At 42.3% G+C, this 17,932-nt stretch overlaps 7 protein-coding genes across 9 annotated transcripts; 5 read left to right on the top strand and 2 right to left on the bottom strand.

Annotated features, from left to right (window-relative positions):
• The first annotated feature begins 23 nt into the window (after nt 1-23).
• Nucleotides 24-1,948, top strand: LOC145712259 (TBC1 domain family member 30-like). The gene is made up of 5 exons (XM_081789948.1): nt 24-128; nt 564-1,391; nt 1,435-1,508; nt 1,549-1,632; nt 1,674-1,948. The coding sequence occupies exons 1-5, from the start codon at nt 55-57 to the stop codon at nt 1,946-1,948; spliced, it is 1,335 nt and encodes a 444-aa protein (XP_081646074.1). The 5' UTR covers nt 24-54.
• A 671-nt stretch (nt 1,949-2,619) lies between these two features.
• Nucleotides 2,620-9,166, bottom strand: LOC145706780 (uncharacterized). 3 transcript variants are annotated; one of them, XM_081784223.1, is made up of 15 exons: nt 8,502-9,166; nt 7,558-7,662; nt 7,009-7,087; nt 6,726-6,845; nt 6,180-6,420; nt 4,871-5,082; nt 4,338-4,814; nt 4,211-4,298; nt 4,086-4,168; nt 3,958-4,045; nt 3,477-3,802; nt 3,313-3,434; nt 3,234-3,266; nt 3,031-3,097; nt 2,620-2,810 (listed from the first exon to the last, which is right to left on the bottom strand). In XM_081784223.1, the coding sequence occupies exons 1-15, from the start codon at nt 8,528-8,530 to the stop codon at nt 2,751-2,753; spliced, it is 2,130 nt and encodes a 709-aa protein (XP_081640349.1). In that variant the 5' UTR covers nt 8,531-9,166; the 3' UTR covers nt 2,620-2,750. The 3 variants fall into 3 exon arrangements, with proteins under 3 accessions (XP_081640349.1, XP_081640365.1, XP_081640358.1); XM_081784239.1 differs by lacking the exon at nt 7,558-7,662 and having other exon boundaries at nt 8,502-9,164; XM_081784232.1 differs by lacking the exon at nt 3,234-3,266 and having other exon boundaries at nt 8,502-8,839.
• A 500-nt stretch (nt 9,167-9,666) lies between these two features.
• On the top strand, nt 9,667-11,502 carry LOC145706842 (uncharacterized). The gene is made up of 6 exons (XM_081784295.1): nt 9,667-10,440; nt 10,484-10,621; nt 10,672-10,828; nt 10,873-11,073; nt 11,119-11,242; nt 11,286-11,502. Exons 1-6 carry the CDS (start codon nt 10,292-10,294, stop codon nt 11,456-11,458), a joined length of 942 nt encoding a protein of 313 aa, XP_081640421.1. The 5' UTR covers nt 9,667-10,291; the 3' UTR covers nt 11,459-11,502.
• Nucleotides 11,503-12,510: 1,008 nt separating this feature from the next.
• LOC145705519 (uncharacterized) lies at nt 12,511-13,020 on the bottom strand. Its single transcript, XM_081783001.1, has 2 exons — nt 12,787-13,020; nt 12,511-12,741 (listed from the first exon to the last, which is right to left on the bottom strand). Exons 1-2 carry the CDS (start codon nt 13,015-13,017, stop codon nt 12,574-12,576), a joined length of 399 nt encoding a protein of 132 aa, XP_081639127.1. The 5' UTR covers nt 13,018-13,020; the 3' UTR covers nt 12,511-12,573.
• Nucleotides 13,021-13,180: 160 nt separating this feature from the next.
• On the top strand, nt 13,181-15,764 carry LOC145697825 (putative ATP-dependent RNA helicase DHX35). The gene is made up of 6 exons (XM_081775039.1): nt 13,181-13,430; nt 13,521-14,292; nt 14,369-14,749; nt 14,891-15,209; nt 15,270-15,468; nt 15,542-15,764. The coding sequence occupies exons 1-6, from the start codon at nt 13,197-13,199 to the stop codon at nt 15,701-15,703; spliced, it is 2,067 nt and encodes a 688-aa protein (XP_081631165.1). The 5' UTR covers nt 13,181-13,196; the 3' UTR covers nt 15,704-15,764.
• Nucleotides 15,765-15,776: 12 nt separating this feature from the next.
• On the top strand, nt 15,777-17,166 carry LOC145697814 (7SK snRNA methylphosphate capping enzyme-like). Its single transcript, XM_081775029.1, has 7 exons — nt 15,777-16,053; nt 16,094-16,182; nt 16,229-16,351; nt 16,396-16,470; nt 16,514-16,650; nt 16,689-16,870; nt 16,916-17,166. The coding sequence occupies exons 1-7, from the start codon at nt 15,778-15,780 to the stop codon at nt 17,117-17,119; spliced, it is 1,086 nt and encodes a 361-aa protein (XP_081631155.1). The 5' UTR covers nt 15,777; the 3' UTR covers nt 17,120-17,166.
• A 25-nt stretch (nt 17,167-17,191) lies between these two features.
• Nucleotides 17,192-17,911, top strand: LOC145697803 (SOSS complex subunit B2-like). Its single transcript, XM_081775018.1, has 4 exons — nt 17,192-17,409; nt 17,451-17,523; nt 17,569-17,681; nt 17,722-17,911. Exons 1-4 carry the CDS (start codon nt 17,213-17,215, stop codon nt 17,852-17,854), a joined length of 516 nt encoding a protein of 171 aa, XP_081631144.1. The 5' UTR covers nt 17,192-17,212; the 3' UTR covers nt 17,855-17,911.
• Nucleotides 17,912-17,932: the final 21 nt, after the last annotated feature.

Genomic DNA, 17,932 nt, shown 5'->3' with positions numbered 1-17,932 from the left:
TTTGTTTATGTTTCTTGAGAGATTGAAATTCTAATAGATTTGGTCCATTGGAACATGGACAAAATTCCAACACAATCTAAAAAAGAGCAGGAGCTACTTGAGGATTTACTCTCGGATATCTATCACAGGTAGCTTCTCGTGAATGTAATGTCTTGTCTTGTCAATGTATGTCATGTTTTCCGGTGTGCATGTTGCATCAAGACCATTTTGAAAAGTTTAGTTTAATATTGAGGGAAGTGTACAAATTGATTTATCACAAAAGATAAGATTAAATATGAATCATTTTGAATAATATTTATACATACGTTTTGAATCGATTGAAAATAAAGACCCGAGTTCTGATCTACATTTTATAATTAAGTTTTTGTGATAGTCGAAAGATTCTTTTTATATTGCCTTGATTTTGAAAAAGAGGGCGCGATTCGCATGCAAGCCGATAGTTCCATGTCATGTGACATTCTGTCAGATGGCCTTAATCCCAATATCTTGATTGCATGATAACTTATCGCTGATATTATCATGCATGTGGAAAATCGAACCATTTCTGTCATAATTTTAACTAGCCACAATCGAAATCTCCGCGACAAGGTAATCGAGGGCAAGCTCATATCAATCGATGACGACTACAGCCATGCTGACCTCCTTCGAATGGAAACCCAAGAGCTTGATTCCTTCCGAGCCGATCTTGACGACAATATATCGAAGCTATCAAGCAAGCTAGTCAGGCTTACTTTGAAACAAAATGGCATCAAGGACGACATCGCTCAAAATTGTCAAGTCGTTTCCGCGATTATTCAGGCTTTCTCCTCGAAAAAGTCAAAAGGTCCTCTTCAGTCGACGTTTTCCGTAGAACCTCCTTTGGTATCTGATAAAGTGGCTTTCAACGATTGGCTTTTATCGCACAGGGCTTTGCTTAGGATGGAAGTTGGGCTTCCGAACTCTTGGAGGAAGAAGATCTGGCTGGGGCTTGCGGAAGAATACTTCGAAGAAGTCGGGCTGGATCGAAAACAACTCTTTCCTTCACTTTTCAATTCTACTTTGACTGACGATGACAAGCACCTGGACTACCAAATCGTCAAAGATCTTCACCGAACTGCCAACATCGGCTCAACTCACGATCAACAACGCTTGAAGCGAATCTTGCTTGCTTATGCTCGATACAATCCAGAATGCGGTTACTGCCAGGGATTCAACGTCATCGTGGCCTTGATAATGGAAGTTATGGAAACAGAGTGGGACACGCTGCAAGTTTTCATTTTTATGCTCCACGCGGTTTTGCCACCAGAATATCATTCACACAATCTTGAGGGGATTCAAACGGATTTGAAGGTCTTGGCGGACTTGATGAAGACTTTCACGCCGAAAGTGAATTCTCATCTTATCAATCTCAGGTTTCTCCGATTCTTTCTCTTGTTTTTAATTGTTTCAATACAGGGAATCTTCGATTCGGGAAAATGGCCATGAACCTCCTCTCGCCAGTCCGTACATGATGCAATGGCTCCTCACAGGTAGAATTGCAGCTAGCACTAGAAAACAGTACATTTTCAGCCTTCGGGACTTTCCTGCCAAAAAAAATTGTCTATCGCCTATGGGATGGACTTCTTCTTGACGGAAATGAGATTCTCATCCGAGGTAAGCTCAATATTCACAATTCTAGCAACGGCAAAAATCAGGTATTCTCGCGATTTGGAAGACAAAAGAAGAAGACCTTATCGCTATAGAATCGACCGACATGTTCTATCAGTTCATGTCGCGAATGGTGAATTCAAACAACGAAGACTTTATTTGTGAGAAGGATTTTTTCAAGACGATTTACTCCATTACCGCTTTTCCAATGAAGAATCTCTTTTCATTGAGAAAGAAACATCGATCAGGAACTCTAGTTCAGAAGTCTGTTCCTAACAGGAATTGTTTCCGTCTTTTGTCGATCATTTTTTACGAACGATAAAGAAACAACATAAGTCCCATCGAAAAACAAGGGGAAATCAGAAAACCCAAATCCTCATTTTCTTGGTGGCCAAGCTTCGGATACGCTCCCGTTCCGCGCAGTACATCATTTTCTACCCCTCTTCACTCACCGGACATTGACAGCGGAAAAGACTTGGAAGAAAAGCCAAAGCCAAAAATATGGGAACAGAAGCGCTCGAAATCCACGACGAGCATCAAGGACGAAAGGCCTTCCGTCAACCCGAGAGATCTTGAAAAGCAAGAGATCGACAAGCTCTTCAAAAACTTCAATAACGCTCGGTAAATATGACTAAACCACCCGCCTTCCTTACATTTTTCAGCAAGCCAAAGATCGGAATCAACTTCTTCAGCCGACCATCGTCATCGCCCATTCAACCCATCGAAAAACCCTCTGTTTTCAATCACCTCTACCAGCGACATCAGAAGCTTTCAGTCAAAGCGCAGCAATCCTCCTTCAACCGAACAAAGTTTACCGAGCTCCTTTCTTCTTCTGACACCGAATAACGCTCATTTCTTCACTCGTTTTATTCTATCCTTGTTTTACCTTTCTGTTCTTTCTGTTCTATTCTCAATGTGAATTCATGCTCCCCCAATAAAAGAAACCCTCGAGAGTTTTGGCATGCATTACTTCCTTGGTGCCATTTTGACTCATATTTTCTTGAATTATATATTTATTCACAAATTTCGGAACTGAAAGAGAGCATTTTCAAAAATTGTACAGAAGTTGTATTTTGAATTGAGCGAGAGTCAAAGCTTAGTATAACTGAAAATTGTACCATCAATTAGATCTGCGACTTAGGAATCCGTGGATCGTCCATTACTTTTCGGAGTCGCTCCATGTCCTATTTGAATTTCGCATAATTTTAATTTTAGCTTCGAACTTGAGCGACGTAAAAATGCGTTTTTGACATGCAAGAGATGAAGATGTTAGTGACTCATCATTGGTTAAAAAATGGAGGACAAAAGCTAAATCAGCTTGTTTTACACAAATTTTGCTATTTGAGCTTTTGAAATTGACAGTGGTGATTTTGATACATCAACTACAGACATCTATTTCCTCACATAATATTGATGACGTAATCGTTTGTCGGCTTCTTCCAGCATCCAGTGTTGCTGTCTTCCTTGATTTCTTAAAAGAATATTACCTTATGCTCTCTCGGGAATATCTACTGTAACTGTAGATTACATGCAAACAATAAAAAACATAATATGATTCGGTTTAAGTCAATCAATTATAGAAATTTTCGTCAAGAACGATTCAATACCTTCCACTTTCAAAAATTTCTTCGCGGATTTTCCTGCGTAAAGTTAGTTAGAATCGAAAAGAGTGGATTAAAAATTTACCGAATGGACTCTTCAGTGTATTCATCTTGCCTTCTAAATTCTCTATCGCGCTCACGGTCTTCGATTTCTCGTTCAAGCTCTTCTTGTTCTATCGCTAGAACGCTTGCCAAATCATCATCCTCCTAAAAACCGTAGAAAAATGCCTCTTTGAAGGATGAACAAACCCTTGATCGAGCGGTGGACGGATTCTTCCACGACCTTCCCTCAGGAAAGCCGTTTCCTCCAAGCGGACTTCTTTCCAGACTTTCAAACTCGTTCAAATCTTGCGCCCATCTTTCCTCCTCGCCGGGCATTCTGCCTCTAGGACTGTGAGTTGGACTTGATCTGGCAGACTCGTGTCCAGAATCAAGTGTGCCTGCTGGACTTGGCGTTGGCTGGGGACGAAGGGAGTTCTTTCTTGGGATGTCCGCCATGATCTGATAGAAACCGCCTTCTGTTGCTACCATTTTTGCGCCGGAAGAAAGGCTCATTGATGGTGCTGGATCTTTTTCTGGGAACGAAGAGTTTTAAAAATTGAAAATTTTGATTATAAAGGATATGAAATCATAGAGGAAAGTAGAATAAGAGACGTAGAAGTAGAGAGGAAGAAGAAGAAAAGGAGAAGAATAGGTAGAAGAGAGTTCTAGTCCCAGACGGGAATATTACTTTTTCGCGCCGGCTGGTTGATCCTCCTCACGCGCAATCTTAGCAAGCCAGTTCTTACTGCTTCCACCATCAGTTCGATAATTTGATCCTTAACAACCTTGAAGCACTTTTCATAAGATTTTTACTACCTGACTTAGTTTTCCAACAGTCATTCCATTCATTTGCAATACTTCATCTCCTACAGAAAGCTCGCACATATGCGCTGCTCCACCTAAATAATCAGTTAGAAACCGGCTTTTGAGTTGAATCAGACCTGGTTTGATGCTGTCAACAACAATTGGTGATCCAGGACCTCCACCACCCCGGACTTGGAAGCCGAAGCCTCTGCTCGAGCCGGGTTTCTAGAGATGGTTAAAAAGGGATCGGCAGTTTTATCCTACCATGTTCATGCAAATCGTATTTTCTGTATAAATATCTTGCTCTGGCGCAGATTGTGTCCTGACTGGTTCATGCTGAGTCATTGGTGGAGGAGGAGGTGCGGCAAATCGACCAGGAAGAGGTGTAACGACTTCACTTTGGCTTCGAATCGGAGAAGTTGCCTTTGCAGCTTGTTGGTATTGATAACTCGGGGCAGGTTTGGAAGCGATATGGGTGGCTTTTGGAACGGTAGAAACAGGCGGATCGGGAAAAGCAGCGCCCTCAACAGCAGCGAGGCGCATATCTCGGCGAAATCGCTCGGCAGAAGTGGGCCTGGCTGAAGATTGAGAGGGTTGAGCGGCGGAATTGAAGAGTGCTTCGCGGGTTGCGCGAATGTGACCTGGGCCAGGGAGCGACTCCCGGACTTTTTGGGAGGATGAGTTGGATGGAACAGCCTCGAACAAAGCCTTCTTTGATGCAAATTCCTGGCGACGGACTTGCTACAGTTAAATATTAACCTATCGAGATAGAGGTCCTCTTTATGCAAAAAACGAACCTTGAACTGTGAGGGCTCTGGAATTGGAGATCTGGTATCATTGAGGTCAATATTCTGGAACTCGTTTTTGAACTGTTTATATCCTGTGGCTCCCTCCGCGGCGATATTTTGTCTCTGCAGCTGGGCAGCCAGGCTCTCGACCGGGCGGTGTTGCGGCTTGACCGCCGCAGTGGGCGGAACGTCGGTCCTGCTTGTAACGCGTTCTGCTGAGTCTAAATCACATTTAAAACATAGTACAAGCAAAGAAAAGAATTCAAAGAGAGGCTTTCAAAAACCTGGAAAAACTAGAATCGGCTGGGCAATGTGCGAGCCGGGCGAGATCGAGCATGAGTTTGGGAGGGGCGCAAATTTTGTGATAAGACTTGCGTATTTGCAGATAGAGGGCAGGGAGTTAGTCCTGTATTTTTCCTGGACGCGTTTTAGGGAATCGTGACGGACTAGAGCGAGTCCTTTTGTTGGGCCTTTCATGGTTTTCAAGGCTTTAAAATGACGATATTTTAATTTGACATTAAGGGTATCACATCCCAGAAATCACTCAAAATTTTAAGTTTATTTTATAAAGCAGAATCTTTTCTTTAGTACGCTGAAAACAATCCTAGCTGTGTCTTATTATATTCTTCATAAATAGTCCGCATTTTTCATCTGCCAATATTTTCTCTCAATCTTTATTTTCTTTTATCTCTACTGGTAAATCCTCTTTACGGAAGTCGAAAATTAACCAAAATTTGTTTTGATTTTGCTCTCAGCTCGAGCAAAGCAGGAGTCGCTTTCGTTGGCAACGTGAAATTTTTGGTTTTTCGTCCACTTAGAAGCGGTTAAACTGAGGTTTTCTCCTTGGCGCCCTCTGAGCAAAGAGGATGCAACCTTGTGAACAGTAATCTACTGCTTCCGTTATTGGTTAGCTTGTCAATAAAAGAATTTCTGTTCCCTAGAACCAGTCAAAATAAAAAGAAGGGGCCCGGACATGACGGTAATTTCCGACAATCTGCGTACTGCCAGGTGTCAATTTCGGCGCACTTAGGGGCCGATAGGTTAAATTTTTCCTGTCATGTTCAAATTTCCGACAAAATGCAGATTTCCACAAAAATGATAACACAGTTTATTGCTTGTAATTCGAGCAGCTATCTTTTTAAGACTTAGAAACGCGTCCATGGTAAATATTTGTCAACACAATTTTCAAGTGATCAAATCAAATGATCATTATCTCCCGGAAAAACGCTCATCCAAGCTCGCTACTATTTGGTATTTGCCCAAAATCTCGACTCAAGAGCTTTCCCCCAAATCTGCCAATTCTTGAAAGATGACTTACGATAATAGCTTCCCGAGTTTCTCATGGTCGCTGTTTCTGGCGCTTGTTTCGTCGGCGATGTTTTAATTACAGGCTTGATTGGCGCCTCTTCTTCCTCTTCTGACTGTAAACTGTCTGCCTCTGGCTCGCTGTGGGTCTGACTGTAAGTCTCTGTGTCAAGAACAACGGCTCCGGACTCGGCTTGAGAATCAGTGGAGTAGAGACGAGCGAGTGCTGCGTACTTCTCGTGGTTGATTGAAGGCTGAGGAATGAAAATTAATTTCATCTTTCAATTTCAAAATCGAAAAATAAAACGGAAGCTTGTGGGAAACACCGAGCTTTTTAGCAAAGCCAGAATATCAATCAATGAATATATGAATCTCTGATTATCAACTATCGGAATATAAATCCGGCGAGATGAAAAATGAGTAACATGGGAAAAAAGGTTTTTCAATTACGAAGCACTTTTAGACAAACCACAATGGCTTGTATGATTGGATGCATAATGAACAATTTGTACAAATGATACTTTAAAATAAAATATTGATTTAACCGTGGTAAACGTACTTTTCTAGGGCTGGGAGCAGGGGCTGCTACAGGACAGTCGTCGTATGCAGGGATTTCGGCGATTTGTTTACGAGAAGCCTCTCTTTTCAGGCGACGTCTTTCTTTCCAAGATTCCAAGCGCTAGAATTTTCAGATAATGAATACGACTTGGGTCACGAAAAGACTGTTTTGGAAGGAAATAAGCAATTATTTGCGAAGAAATTAGCTCATCGCTTATCTTACAAAGCAATATGCGTTCTTCGCAAATTGACGCGTTTCTTATCATTTCTGCTTCTGTACTTACGTCTTGAATAGCAAAGTCTTCTTCTTGCTGCTCTTGTCTCTTCCTGGAAAGTTCTTCGTGCGTGAGCTGCTCGGTAATCCTGAAAAGGCGACAGTTTTTAAAGACTCTTTGTGACTCTCTCTCTCTCTCTCTTTCCAGTTTCAAAAGTCCATTTTTTCAATAGCAAAAATGGATATTCACAAACTTGACTCTTTGTAACAAAGGCTTCACAAAGAGGGCTTTCTTGAGCCTGATTACAAACAGCCAAGAGTGTGCAACAGTTGAAATGACTGTAATTATAGTTTCAAATCACACCCGAGAATCAACGAACAAGTCAAACGATTATTTTACCACACGTGCTACTAAACGCGGAATCGTTTTTTTTTCTTCTCGTTGAGCATGATTGATCATTTTTCTCAATTTTCAAGCTATTTTTAACCATTTTTTTCCAATTCAAAGCCTATTTTTTGAGCAAAAATGATCAAAATGCAATTAAAGGAAAGAAGAAAAAAAACAATATTGAAATTGTGAGCAAACAGCAAGCAAGCCTTTTATAAAAAAAAAGTTTACCGATAACGCTCATGATAAGCTTTGTTGTTGCATTCGGGCAAGAAATGCTTGACGCTGGATGATCCGGCAACGAGATTTCGCCTGGCCGCCAGATCATCTCTCACGCTAAGGGAGGATGTTACTATCAAGCAGTTACAGTAAAAAAATGATAGAAAAGAGGGGTTTTTGCATATATTTTTTTAGGATTTTATATGATTATATTTCTTACGTTTTACGGCGCTGCCACTCTTTATAAACCTCTCTAAACGCCTTGGAACTTCTCTGTTCTCTTTTAAATTTTTGCGCGTTTGGGCGCTGTTCAAATCGCGCGCGTGTTCTGGGCTTTGGGATTGGCCGCTTCGCAGCAATCGATTTGCGATGGTGCCCAAGGTGCCTCCTGCCGCGGTGTTTCAGTATTTTTCCTTTGTTTATGGTTTGTTACACATTTTTTTTCTCAATTTTCACGGTCTGATAATTTTTTAGAAGAAACCTTGGCTCTTAGCTTTTTTCCAGCCCAGCCAGCTCCTGCCAGAGTTAGAGCGGTTATAAGAAAGACGACCATAAATTAAAATTGAAATCAGAAAATAAGGTCAAATCTCCCTAAGAAGCAGACTACATTCCGTACTCTTCGTTGTCTTCATTTTTAAAAATACAGGTTTTAACTTTTTTTTTGCGAAAATAAGTCTCTAAAATAAAAAATTACTTGAAAATTTATCGAAAGATAATACTGAAACCCCGGGGCGAGGGCACCATGGATGAGCCTTTTTCGACTGGTAGAGCCATAAATCGTAAAAATGCTTTAAAATTTACACCGAAGTTCTATTCTCACCAAGGTTTTTTTTGAGTAAATAAAGTCACCAGGGATCTTAGCTTTGCGAGCTCGAAAAAGCTTTCATCCCTTTCCTCAATTTTTGAACACTTACTGTCTTTTTTTTTGTATTCTTGGTAGTTTTTTCTTTACTCACATATCTGGGGCCGCTTCTTCATCACTCATTGATCAATTCTTTTCTTCTGAAATATTTTCCGAATCCGAATCCTCTCTCTTTCTCTTCTGAAAACAAAAACTTGCCAGTACTGAAAAGTAACCAAAAGTAGAGTCGCAGTGGTGGTGATAGGCAAACACCATAAAAACTCGCTGTCAGAAAAGGCAATGTTTGCTGGTCTATCGCTAACTAATCGCCTGATTGAAACTATTTTTCTTATAAAAATCGAGTGTATTTACTACGAGTCAATATTTGACCCTTATTTTTTCTCTTCTTATGATCACTTTTCTTTCCCAGAGCCGAAAGAATTGTGGATCATTATTACTGTCCTGGGTGGCAAATTTCATCTTTGTTTGAGTTACAGCTGATCATGGCTCAATGGAGCCGCGAATGAATTATGTGGAAGCTCATTCCGGACATGTTCAAATGCGAAATTTGCTCAGGCTTTGTGTTCGAGATAATGGTGTTCTTGGGCAAATAGCAGTTGTTAAAGTTAATTTCAGGGTGTCATAAATCCTACAGGCTGAAAAACAAGGACCCAATAGTTCTACAGTAGAACTTCTACTGTAAAGATCAAAATTTCATTATTCAAAGCGGATCCCTTAAAATGTGCATTGAATAATTATTCGATTTTTTGACTCTTTTATTGGGCAAAAAATCTTCTGAGAAAATGTCAACAAAAGCTTTTTTTAACTTTTAAAACCCATTCAAGCTCAGCGGGAAGCCTTTAATTTTCTCTCTCTTTTGTCCAAAAATCGAAGAATTTATTTTCAAAAACTGGTTTTCAGAAGTTGGTAAATCAAGAATTTAAACTTTTCTTCCTGCCCTTGAGTTTTTCTCTAAGCCCTTTTCTCATCTGTTTGATTAATTATTTATGCGAGGAGTCTACCAGAACTGCATCTCGCATTTAACAAAATAGGCATTCCCTCTTCTGTGTGTTATCTATCTATTTGCTGATAAAATAAAAAATAGAAGCGATAGGGGCTTTTTTCTGCAGCGGGGGTTGTACAATCTTGCCGAGGGGCTAGTGCATTAGTTGCTCATCCTTTTTTTTGAGAAATTCTCTAATTGTCAATCATCGAAATCGGAATCAGAAATTGAGCGCGTAATTTTCAATTTCCGGGCTCAGAAGAGGAACCCAGCAGGAAATTGAAAATCGATCATTAAAAAAATCACCAGAAAAATCAAAAAATACCTTCGAACTTTGATTTACGCCTCCTCTCTCAAGCCAGTAGTAAAACTAACAAATGACGTGTTCTGTTGGGCACACAATGACGTTTTTCTTATTTGAAAAAGTATACGGAAATTTGTTGAATTCTTCAATTTTGTGCTCACTCGGGTGGACTGTCTTTATCTCTCTAAATCTTCAAGCCTGGTTGGACGCAAAATATTTTCACTTGATTTAAGACCTCTCTATCTGTCGTTTTCTTTTTTGATACAAATTAGCAAATGTGCAAAAAGTGAACAGCTGATTGGGGATGAGGGAGTGCAAGTTTGATCGTCCGCCCACGGATCTATCGATGGACCCGAGCGCTGTTTTTTGGTAAAAAAAAAGTTCGGCGAATTTTAAAATCGATTATTTTCGAGGCTCATTGAAGCTTCAAGCCTGATCCAAAATTTCAAGAATTGATTTTCCTTCAAAACTTGTGTCAAGTTGAACTCACATGGCCAAATAAATAACTCACTCGTGATGATACTACTAATTATTAGCATTAGATTTTCACACCTTCCACTTCTTCCATTTCCTCAAGATCAGATCAGAATAGACGGCAATGAAGCTAGCTGCTACTTTCTTTTTCGCTCTCGCCAGAGGGCAAGCGCCCAACATGGACGAAGTCATCAAGTGCTACGAGTGCCAGCACAGCATTTCAGAGCTTGGAGTTGAAACTGGCGATTACAACTGCGTCGAGCCGGATTCTTAGTAAGTCCAAAAAATTTTTGAAACAACCGACCAATTTTTCCAGCACAAAAGTGATTGAAAAGATGAAGTACAGAGAGCACCACAATACTGTTACCGGGAAGGTTGGTCTAATTCGGACGGATTGCCAGTATTTATTCGGACATGGATATGAAGAAGAAATTCAACCAGATGGCTCTTCTAAGTAAAAAACCGTATTCAACCGCCTTTCCTATTTTCGATCATTCGATCTAGGTATATCACCTACAACTACACCGAGCGCGGGTACTACGACAACTTCGAAGGGTCGAAAACATACGATTACAAGGATCACGCGGAAGGAATGGTCCACAAGCAACAGTACCATCTTTGCGGGTCCGACAACAATGAATGCATTCAATCAGCAGTTTTTGTACTCAACCTCCCTTTTTTCTCTTTTTATTCTTGTCTTTCTAGCCTTTGCAAAACTTGACAATGCCTCATTCTGCTGCAAAAAGCTCCGATCTTCTTCAGGGAGAACCTCACGCTTCCGACTGCTATGTTTGCAATTCTCACGTCCACTTTGACTCGCAGGAGAATCAATGGGTAATGAAGCAAGAGGACAAAAATTGCATCGAACACCCGAAACGACTTCCGCCAAAATTCCACGTCAAAGATGTAAACTTCAAACAACGTTTTATGCACTTACATTGAGCTTTTTAGTGCTTTGGTGAATGCATCGTGGACCAAGAAGAGTACTGGGACTACAATACTGGCACGCCTTTGAGTCGAATTACCAAACGTCACTGTAGTAATGGAACTGGAATTGAAGATGACAAGCAAACAGGTAATAAATCCACCAGTATATTTGATACAAGAATTTGCCCTAGAAACGCAGCGAAACCACTTTCACCGGCAGCAGACCATCTCGAGCTACATCTGCCAGTCGAACCATTGTAACGGACCAGAATACGTTCCGAAACCCAACAACCCCGGCTCCGCAATTCAAACCGGTCAACTCACAATTTTTTCGCTGCTCTTTTCAATCTTCATTTTTGTTTGATTCTTTTTTTGTATTGCAGGAAGAAAGTAAAATAAAAAATGAAACTCCAAGTCGTCGTATTTCAGAGTGAAGCTTTTCAGGAGTCAGAACCGTTATCCAAAGAAGGAATAGATCTTGTTCACGGATCTGGTTTTGACTTGACCTGCGACGGTGGCGAGAACCTTCTTTTCGCAGGCGCTCATGTAGTCCAAGAAATCGTCGAGGTTTACGTCCAAGCCGTTGTCGAGGAATGCTGAGAGAGTTTTCAAAGCTGACAAAGAAATTATAAGCAGCAGTAGGGAGATTTTGAAACTTTCCTTTATCGAGGCAATCGTTGAGCAGAGCGTCGAACTGCTCAACATTGCCACTCTCGACGTAGTTGCGCTTGTATTTGACGAGGCCAGGGTTGATGAGGCCAGTGGCAAATCGACGGTTTCGGAAGCCACCGTAGAGGCCAGAACCTACGAATTACTGTGTCTTTTTTTTCAACATGTGAAGGTCTTAACCTGAGGCAACAGCTGCGAAGGCGAGTGAAAGCTTCATTTTTGATTTGGTTAAATAGTGAAGTTGATTTGTTTGATGAAAAGTACTGATCCGCGTCTGTATTTATTGGAAGTTGAGAATTCACCGAGGAATGCACGCTGGCAGCTCGAGGAGAAGCGCGTGTCAGAGGAAATCAATGAGGAGAATCGAATGTGACTGTATCTTTTCTTTTCAGCGCTTTTCCCAGCTTTTAGCCAATTTTTGCTCAATTCAAACAAACTCATTGAATGAATTTCATTTGAGAAAGATAACTGCTCTTTTTTGTAAGCTTTCGCCCAAAAAATTTTGGCATAATATTTTTTCGAAATTTGGCGGGTGGCTGTCGTAAAAATCTATATACCGCGATCATCATTTATGACAGATGGAATTTCTGGATGCCCCGCCGAAAAGTCCTCCGCCCCGCAGCCCTCCTGCTGCAAGTTTCCCACGCATCCGGAGGACACTTTTTATTTTTTTCAGATTTCATGTTCAAAAACGCTATTTTTTAAAGAGATTCAAAAGAAGGAAAAAAGAAAGAAGACGAAGCGGGATAAAAATAAATATTTATTGCTTTTTGAATTTTCAAATTGTGAAAAGAGCTTTTTGTGATTTTTTTAAAAAGAGAATTTGTTGTTTCGTTTTGGCGGGAAGACGGTCTTGAGAACGAATTCTTCCGAAACCAGCTTTGTCAATCGCATTTGGTCTAGTTCCTCGGTGTATTTCGCGTTTTCCGACTCCAAGAGCGATTTCAAAGCGCTTTTTCGTTTTTTCATCGCCGCGCGCTAGAATTTTCAGTTTTACCGTTTCCCGTTTTTCTTTAATTTCACCTTGATTCTAGTGAGCTGCTCGTATTCGAGGTTCTCGAGCTCTTTGTAGCCGAAGCGCTCGTTCATGTCTTTGGACTTGTTGCGCCAGTCGTTGTAGAGACATTCGTGCTCGTTGCTCTGCAGCAATTCTTGCTCCTGGCGCATCAGCTCGTCCACTTCCGCGTTTTGGACATAGTCGTACTGGCGCCGAGGGCGAGTGGGGAGCTCGTACCGGCGGTTCCAGTCGTTCATCTCGAATATAAAAGTTATAAAAAGAACGTATTCAATTCCGAAACTAAAGAACTAGTTTTTACCTTTAATCCTTTCTCTTTTTGACTCTTATTCAAACTGACTTCTTTCCCAACAACATTTCCTCCCTTCTGCCCGATTCTAGAGATTATCAAATCCCTTATCTCAAAGTTTTCAGAAAAATGAAAGTTTGGCGACCGGGAGCGTCGGCGCCCGAAGAAGCAGTGTTGCTTGACGCCGGATCGGGCGAGAAAATCACCTCTTTCAATCCGAACAGCAACTTGTCGCTAACGCAGCAGAGACAGAGGCTGCCCATTTTTCAGTGGAGAAATCACATCCTTTGGGCCGTCGAGAACTTTCAAACGCTCGTTTTGGTTGGAGAAACTGGATGCGGAAAGTCAACCCAGATTCCACAGGTTTGAGCATTCTCCTATCAAATTGTCGAGCCAAGGCGGCAATCGGCTTCCATCCTTTTCAAATCACTCTCTCCTAAATCCAACTTCTAGTATCTCCACGAAGCAGGCTGGACTAGCCGCGGCTACCAAGTCTGCGTCACTCAACCTCGTCGAGTCGCTGCTGTAACCCTGGCAACCCGCGTCGCCGATGAGAAAGGAGCCATGATCGGAACCAGCATCGGCTACGCAGTCCGCTTCGATTCGAAGCAAGACGAAGAACAGACGCGTGTGAAATTCGTCACCGACGGCGTCTTGCTCCAAGAAATGACCTCCGATCCTCTTTTGCGGCGCTACTCGGTGATCATGATCGACGAGGCGCATGAGAGAAGCCTGCAGACAGACATGTGTCTCGGACTTTTGAAGAAGATTCAGAAAGTGAGGCCGGATTTGAGGATTATTGTTGCTTCGGCGACGCTTGATGCAGAGTTCTTCAGAGATTTCTTCAATCACAATCTGACCGGCAATGCAGAACAAGACACCTCGACAATTATCCATCTGGAAGGCCGAACTTATCCAGTGGACATATTCTACTTGGAAAAACCCTGTCCCGACTACATGAAAGAATCGCTCGAAACAGTTTTGAAGATCCACCGCGACAACAAGCCTGGCGACATTTTAGTTTTCGTGACTTCGGCGGAGGACTGCGATAGTCTTTGCGACAACTTGAGAGACGAAGTCGGAAAGGTGATTTTGAAAGCGCAGGGAATTGGTGTTCCGCTGATGAAGATGAAGGCATTGCCGCTTTATGGATCGCTGCCGGTCATAGACCAAATGAGGGTTTTTGAAAGTCTGCCGAGGAACACCAGAAAAGTTATAGGAAAGAGTCAACAACTGCTCAAGTATCTGGCTTTTTCAACCCTATTTTTCAAGTGGTCAACAGTTGTTGACATTTCAAAAAGTTTCTACGAACATCGCCGAAACCTCGTTAACTCTTCCTGGCATCGTGCACGTGATCGACGCAGGCTTCGTTAAGATTTCCGCTTACAACCCAAAAAACGGGCTCGATTCAACTACGACAGTTCCAGTTTCTCAAGCAGCCGCAAATCAACGCGCCGGTCGAGCCGGTCGAGTCCGCTCTGGCTCTTGCTACCGACTTTACACTCAGCAAGACTACGACAAGTTGATGGAAGCAACTGTTCCAGAAATGCGGCGATCGGAATTGACGAGCACGATTTTGCGATTGAAGCAGTTGGGAATCAGCAACGTCGTCAGATTCGACTTTCCCTCGCCGCCGCCAGCTCAGGCGCTTTCCAGGTCGCTGGAACTGCTCTTCGCTTTAGGTAAAAATCGCCTGCTGTGCAAAAAAACCTGAATTAGAGACTGAAAGGTCTTTCATGAAGTAATCATTCAGACTATGAGTCAGGTTTTTACACAGGCTGCTGAGCCAAGCCTCTGCTGAATCTAACTTTCGGAATTTCAAGGAGCTTTGGACGAAGAATGCGAGTTGACAGAAAAGATCGGTGAGCGAATCGCGGAACTGCCGCTTCATCCCTTTTTCGCGAAAATGCTTTTGGCCTCGATCGAGTACGAGTGCGTGCGCGAGATTCTGACGATGGTGGCTCTGCTGAGCGTGAGAACGATCTTCCAGATTCCGCCGGGGAGAAGACAGGAAGCTTCGAGGGAGCACAGAAGATTCCAAGTCGAAGAGGGAGATCACATTTCGATGCTGAATGCGTTCGAGACTTTCGAAGAGTGCGAAAGAGACAGAAAATTTACTAACAAGCGCTTTTTGAATCACAGGCATCGATTTTCGAGAAAATGACTGACTGCAAAAGCAGATCTTTGAAAACCGAAGAAAAGAGCTCTCGTCCGCGTCGGTCAAATTCGAACGCAGCTTTCTAAGTTTCTTAAAAGATGGAAAATCGAAGAAACCTCAGCTAGGGAAAATGTTTTTCCTGTTTTGAAGGCGATAACGGCCGGTTTGTTTCCGAATGCGGCGATTCTGAGGGGAGATGGGCTTTATGAGACTGTCAGAGACGCTGTCGTTCTTCAGGAGCGGGTTTGATTTTTAGCTCCATAAAAGTTGCCGAGTTCTGTACCCATGATCTTCAAATTTGAAAACCCTCAAAAAGCTGCACCCCGATTCCGCGCTGGCAGACATGAAAAAGCCCCCGAAATGCGTTTTGTACACAGAAGTGACGCAAGGAAAATACATGCGCGAAGTTTCAGTAATTCAGCAAGAATGGTTGACCGAGATCGCCGGCCACTACTACCAAAACAATATGGAAGAATGATTCAAATCCTGCTCTGCTTCAAAAACTGCCCTTTACGTTCAATTCAAGAATTAATTTATATCTTCTTCAGAAAAATGAGCCAGATAAAATCGCGACCGAGAAAAAGGAAGGTCTCGAATTCGGAGAACAAAGAATTTCCGATCGGATCAGTCGACGATCCGCTAGGGCTTGATTCTTTGAGTCAGGATGCAATAATCAACGATGTGGAAGAGAATGAATTCAGTCTTCCGATTTCAGAAGCAACCGATTTGAAAATACCCGAAAATCTGAAAGATCCTCTTGGCCTCGATGATGAAGAAAGCAAAAAAGCGCCCAAGAAGCAGAGAAAAGGGTCTAAATCTGGCTCACAGGTGATCTACTTTTTACTCGCCTTTGTTAATTGCTTTCTAGCTGAAACAGAATCAAAAGTCTAGCAAGAAAAACGGTGAAAGAGGCGAGAAACAAACCTTTCCCCACGGAAACTACATCCAGTACTACGGGTACACAAATTTTATCTCCTAACAGGCTCGTGAAAGTGTTTTTCAGTTACAGAAATAGCGACAAATTCTCAGACTATCGGATCGATCTGATGAAGAAAGAATGGATGGAGGGACTCGACGTTCTCGACATTGGCTGCAACTCGGGTCATTTGACGCTTCTTATCGCCAGGTTCATTTTCAGGCGCTAGAATCGGGCATAAAAATTGATTTAAGGGATCTGAAGCCTCGGAAAATAGTGGGAATCGACATCGACGAAAAGCTCATCGAAATGGCACAGAAAAATATTCGGTAAAAAGAAAGCATTTTCTTTATTATTCATTTCTATTTTTAGGCATTATTGCGCGGAAGAAAAGAAATTCCCGGCCAGTTTTTCAAAATTATACGGTCCTTTACGAGCTCCTTTCGTAAACACCGGCCTCTCCAACTCGAAAGGAAAGGACTTTCCCGAAAACGTCCATTTCATCAACGGTACTAAAATCATTCGTTCCTTTTTGATTTTTATTTAGGGAACTACGTCTTCAGCTGCGACGAATATTTGGAGCGGCAGGAGCCAGAGTACGACACAATCATTGCTTTCAGTGTTTCCAAATGGGTTCATTTGAACAATGGCGACAACGGAATCAAGAGATTCTTCAGAAGAATATTTCGGCAGCTAAGGCCAGGAGGCCGCTTTCTTCTCGAGCCACAGGTATTCCCGCTTTTTGTAATAAATTATAAATTAAATTCTTTTCAGCCTTGGAAAAGCTATGCGCGTCGGAAGAAGCTGACTTCCGAAATCGAGGAAAACTACAAAAACATTAAGTTCAAGCCCTGCGAGTTCACATCCTTTTTGACTTCGATCGGGTTCTCGGATCCGATCAACCTCACTTCCGCTTTGAGTGCAAAAGGCTTCAAGCAGCGCCAAGTTCTGCTTTACAACAAGCCGCTCAACATCTGATTTTCTCATTTTTTGCTGCCTGGACAAGGAAATTGACTCACTGCGAATTAAAATTGACTCCTTGTTGATTTCAGAAAACGAAAAGGCGCTAAAATGAGCGTTCCCCAAGACCCGCGAAATCGAAACCACAACCACAATCACAACGGCAATCACAGAAGCACTTCTGGGGTTCGTTTCAACCCACAAAACGCGCAAGGAAGACCAGAACCATCGGTTCCAGAAGTCGTGAATTGGATCAAAGACTTAAAACTGACCACCAAAACTGCCAATTTGACCGTCATCTGTCTCGGGTAAGCAAAAATTGAGTCGTCATCAATAGAAATGATTCCAGCGTGACGAATGCGATCCGAACAACGGACGGAAACGAAGTCAGAAACATCATCATCGCCGACAAAACTGGCAGAGTAAGTTCTTCTTTTCATTGTCTCCCAATAAACCCGTTGAATCAGGTTAACCTATCAATGTGGGGCGAGTTGGGCGGGCTGGTGCGCGAAGGCGACATTCTCCGAATCCAGCGGGCATACACCAAGCTCTTCAAAGACGTTCTCACTTTGTACATCAGGTCGGTTCTTTTTCTCGCTACCTCGTTGAACTCTTTCCAGCAAAAACGGCTCGATCCAGCGCGTGAACGAGTTCTGCCTCCAGTTCAACGCCAACAACGACTTGTCGGATCCGAATATCAACTGGGAAAGCGGCGACCCACGGCAATTCAAGCGCTCTACTTCTGTCCAGTAAAAATAACGACTTGCTGCTTTTTCTGTCACTGAAAATTCTTATTTTACGGATAACCCCTAAAGCAGCCGATCTTTTCTA

Source organism: Oikopleura dioica, chromosome 1 (genome assembly GCF_907165135.1).
Source record: "Oikopleura dioica chromosome 1, OKI2018_I68_1.0, whole genome shotgun sequence".
NCBI lineage: Eukaryota > Metazoa > Chordata > Appendicularia > Copelata > Oikopleuridae > Oikopleura > Oikopleura dioica.
Note: the sequence above shows the minus strand (reverse complement) of the source record. Positions and strands in the feature narration are given on the sequence as shown.

Coding starts and splice junctions, on each gene's coding strand:
- LOC145712259 (XM_081789948.1), top strand. CDS start 55: ATGGACAAAATTCCAACACAATCTAAAAAAGAGCAGGAGCTACTTGAG. Junction 1,509..1,548: donor GATGCAATGGCTCCTCACAG/GTAGAATTGCAG, acceptor GTACATTTTCAG/CCTTCGGGACTTTCCTGCCA. Junction 1,633..1,673: donor AAATGAGATTCTCATCCGAG/GTAAGCTCAATA, acceptor GGCAAAAATCAG/GTATTCTCGCGATTTGGAAG.
- LOC145706780 (XM_081784223.1), bottom strand. CDS start 8,530: ATGAGTGATGAAGAAGCGGCCCCAGATAT. Junction 5,083..6,179: donor AAACTCGGGAAGCTATTATC/GTAAGTCATCTT, acceptor AATGTGATTTAG/ACTCAGCAGAACGCGTTACA. Junction 3,098..3,233: donor GAAATTTTTGAAAGTGGAAG/GTATTGAATCGT, acceptor TATTCTTTTAAG/AAATCAAGGAAGACAGCAAC.
- LOC145706842 (XM_081784295.1), top strand. CDS start 10,292: ATGAAGCTAGCTGCTACTTTCTTTTTCGCTCTCGCCAGAGGGCAAGCG. Junction 10,622..10,671: donor CAACCAGATGGCTCTTCTAA/GTAAAAAACCGT, acceptor CATTCGATCTAG/GTATATCACCTACAACTACA. Junction 10,829..10,872: donor GCATTCAATCAGCAGTTTTT/GTACTCAACCTC, acceptor TTGTCTTTCTAG/CCTTTGCAAAACTTGACAAT.
- LOC145705519 (XM_081783001.1), bottom strand. CDS start 13,017: ATGAACGACTGGAACCGCCGGTACGAGCTCCCCACTCGCCCTCGGCGC. Junction 12,742..12,786: donor AGCAGCTCACTAGAATCAAG/GTGAAATTAAAG, acceptor TGAAAATTCTAG/CGCGCGGCGATGAAAAAACG.
- LOC145697825 (XM_081775039.1), top strand. CDS start 13,197: ATGAAAGTTTGGCGACCGGGAGCGTCGGCGCCCGAAGAAGCAGTGTTG. Junction 14,750..14,890: donor GGAACTGCTCTTCGCTTTAG/GTAAAAATCGCC, acceptor CGGAATTTCAAG/GAGCTTTGGACGAAGAATGC. Junction 15,210..15,269: donor AAGCGCTTTTTGAATCACAG/GCATCGATTTTC, acceptor ACCGAAGAAAAG/AGCTCTCGTCCGCGTCGGTC.
- LOC145697814 (XM_081775029.1), top strand. CDS start 15,778: ATGAGCCAGATAAAATCGCGACCGAGAAAAAGGAAGGTCTCGAATTCG. Junction 16,471..16,513: donor ATGGCACAGAAAAATATTCG/GTAAAAAGAAAG, acceptor TTCTATTTTTAG/GCATTATTGCGCGGAAGAAA. Junction 16,871..16,915: donor GCTTTCTTCTCGAGCCACAG/GTATTCCCGCTT, acceptor AATTCTTTTCAG/CCTTGGAAAAGCTATGCGCG.
- LOC145697803 (XM_081775018.1), top strand. CDS start 17,213: ATGAGCGTTCCCCAAGACCCGCGAAATCGAAACCACAACCACAATCAC. Junction 17,410..17,450: donor TTGACCGTCATCTGTCTCGG/GTAAGCAAAAAT, acceptor AAATGATTCCAG/CGTGACGAATGCGATCCGAA. Junction 17,682..17,721: donor GTTCTCACTTTGTACATCAG/GTCGGTTCTTTT, acceptor AACTCTTTCCAG/CAAAAACGGCTCGATCCAGC.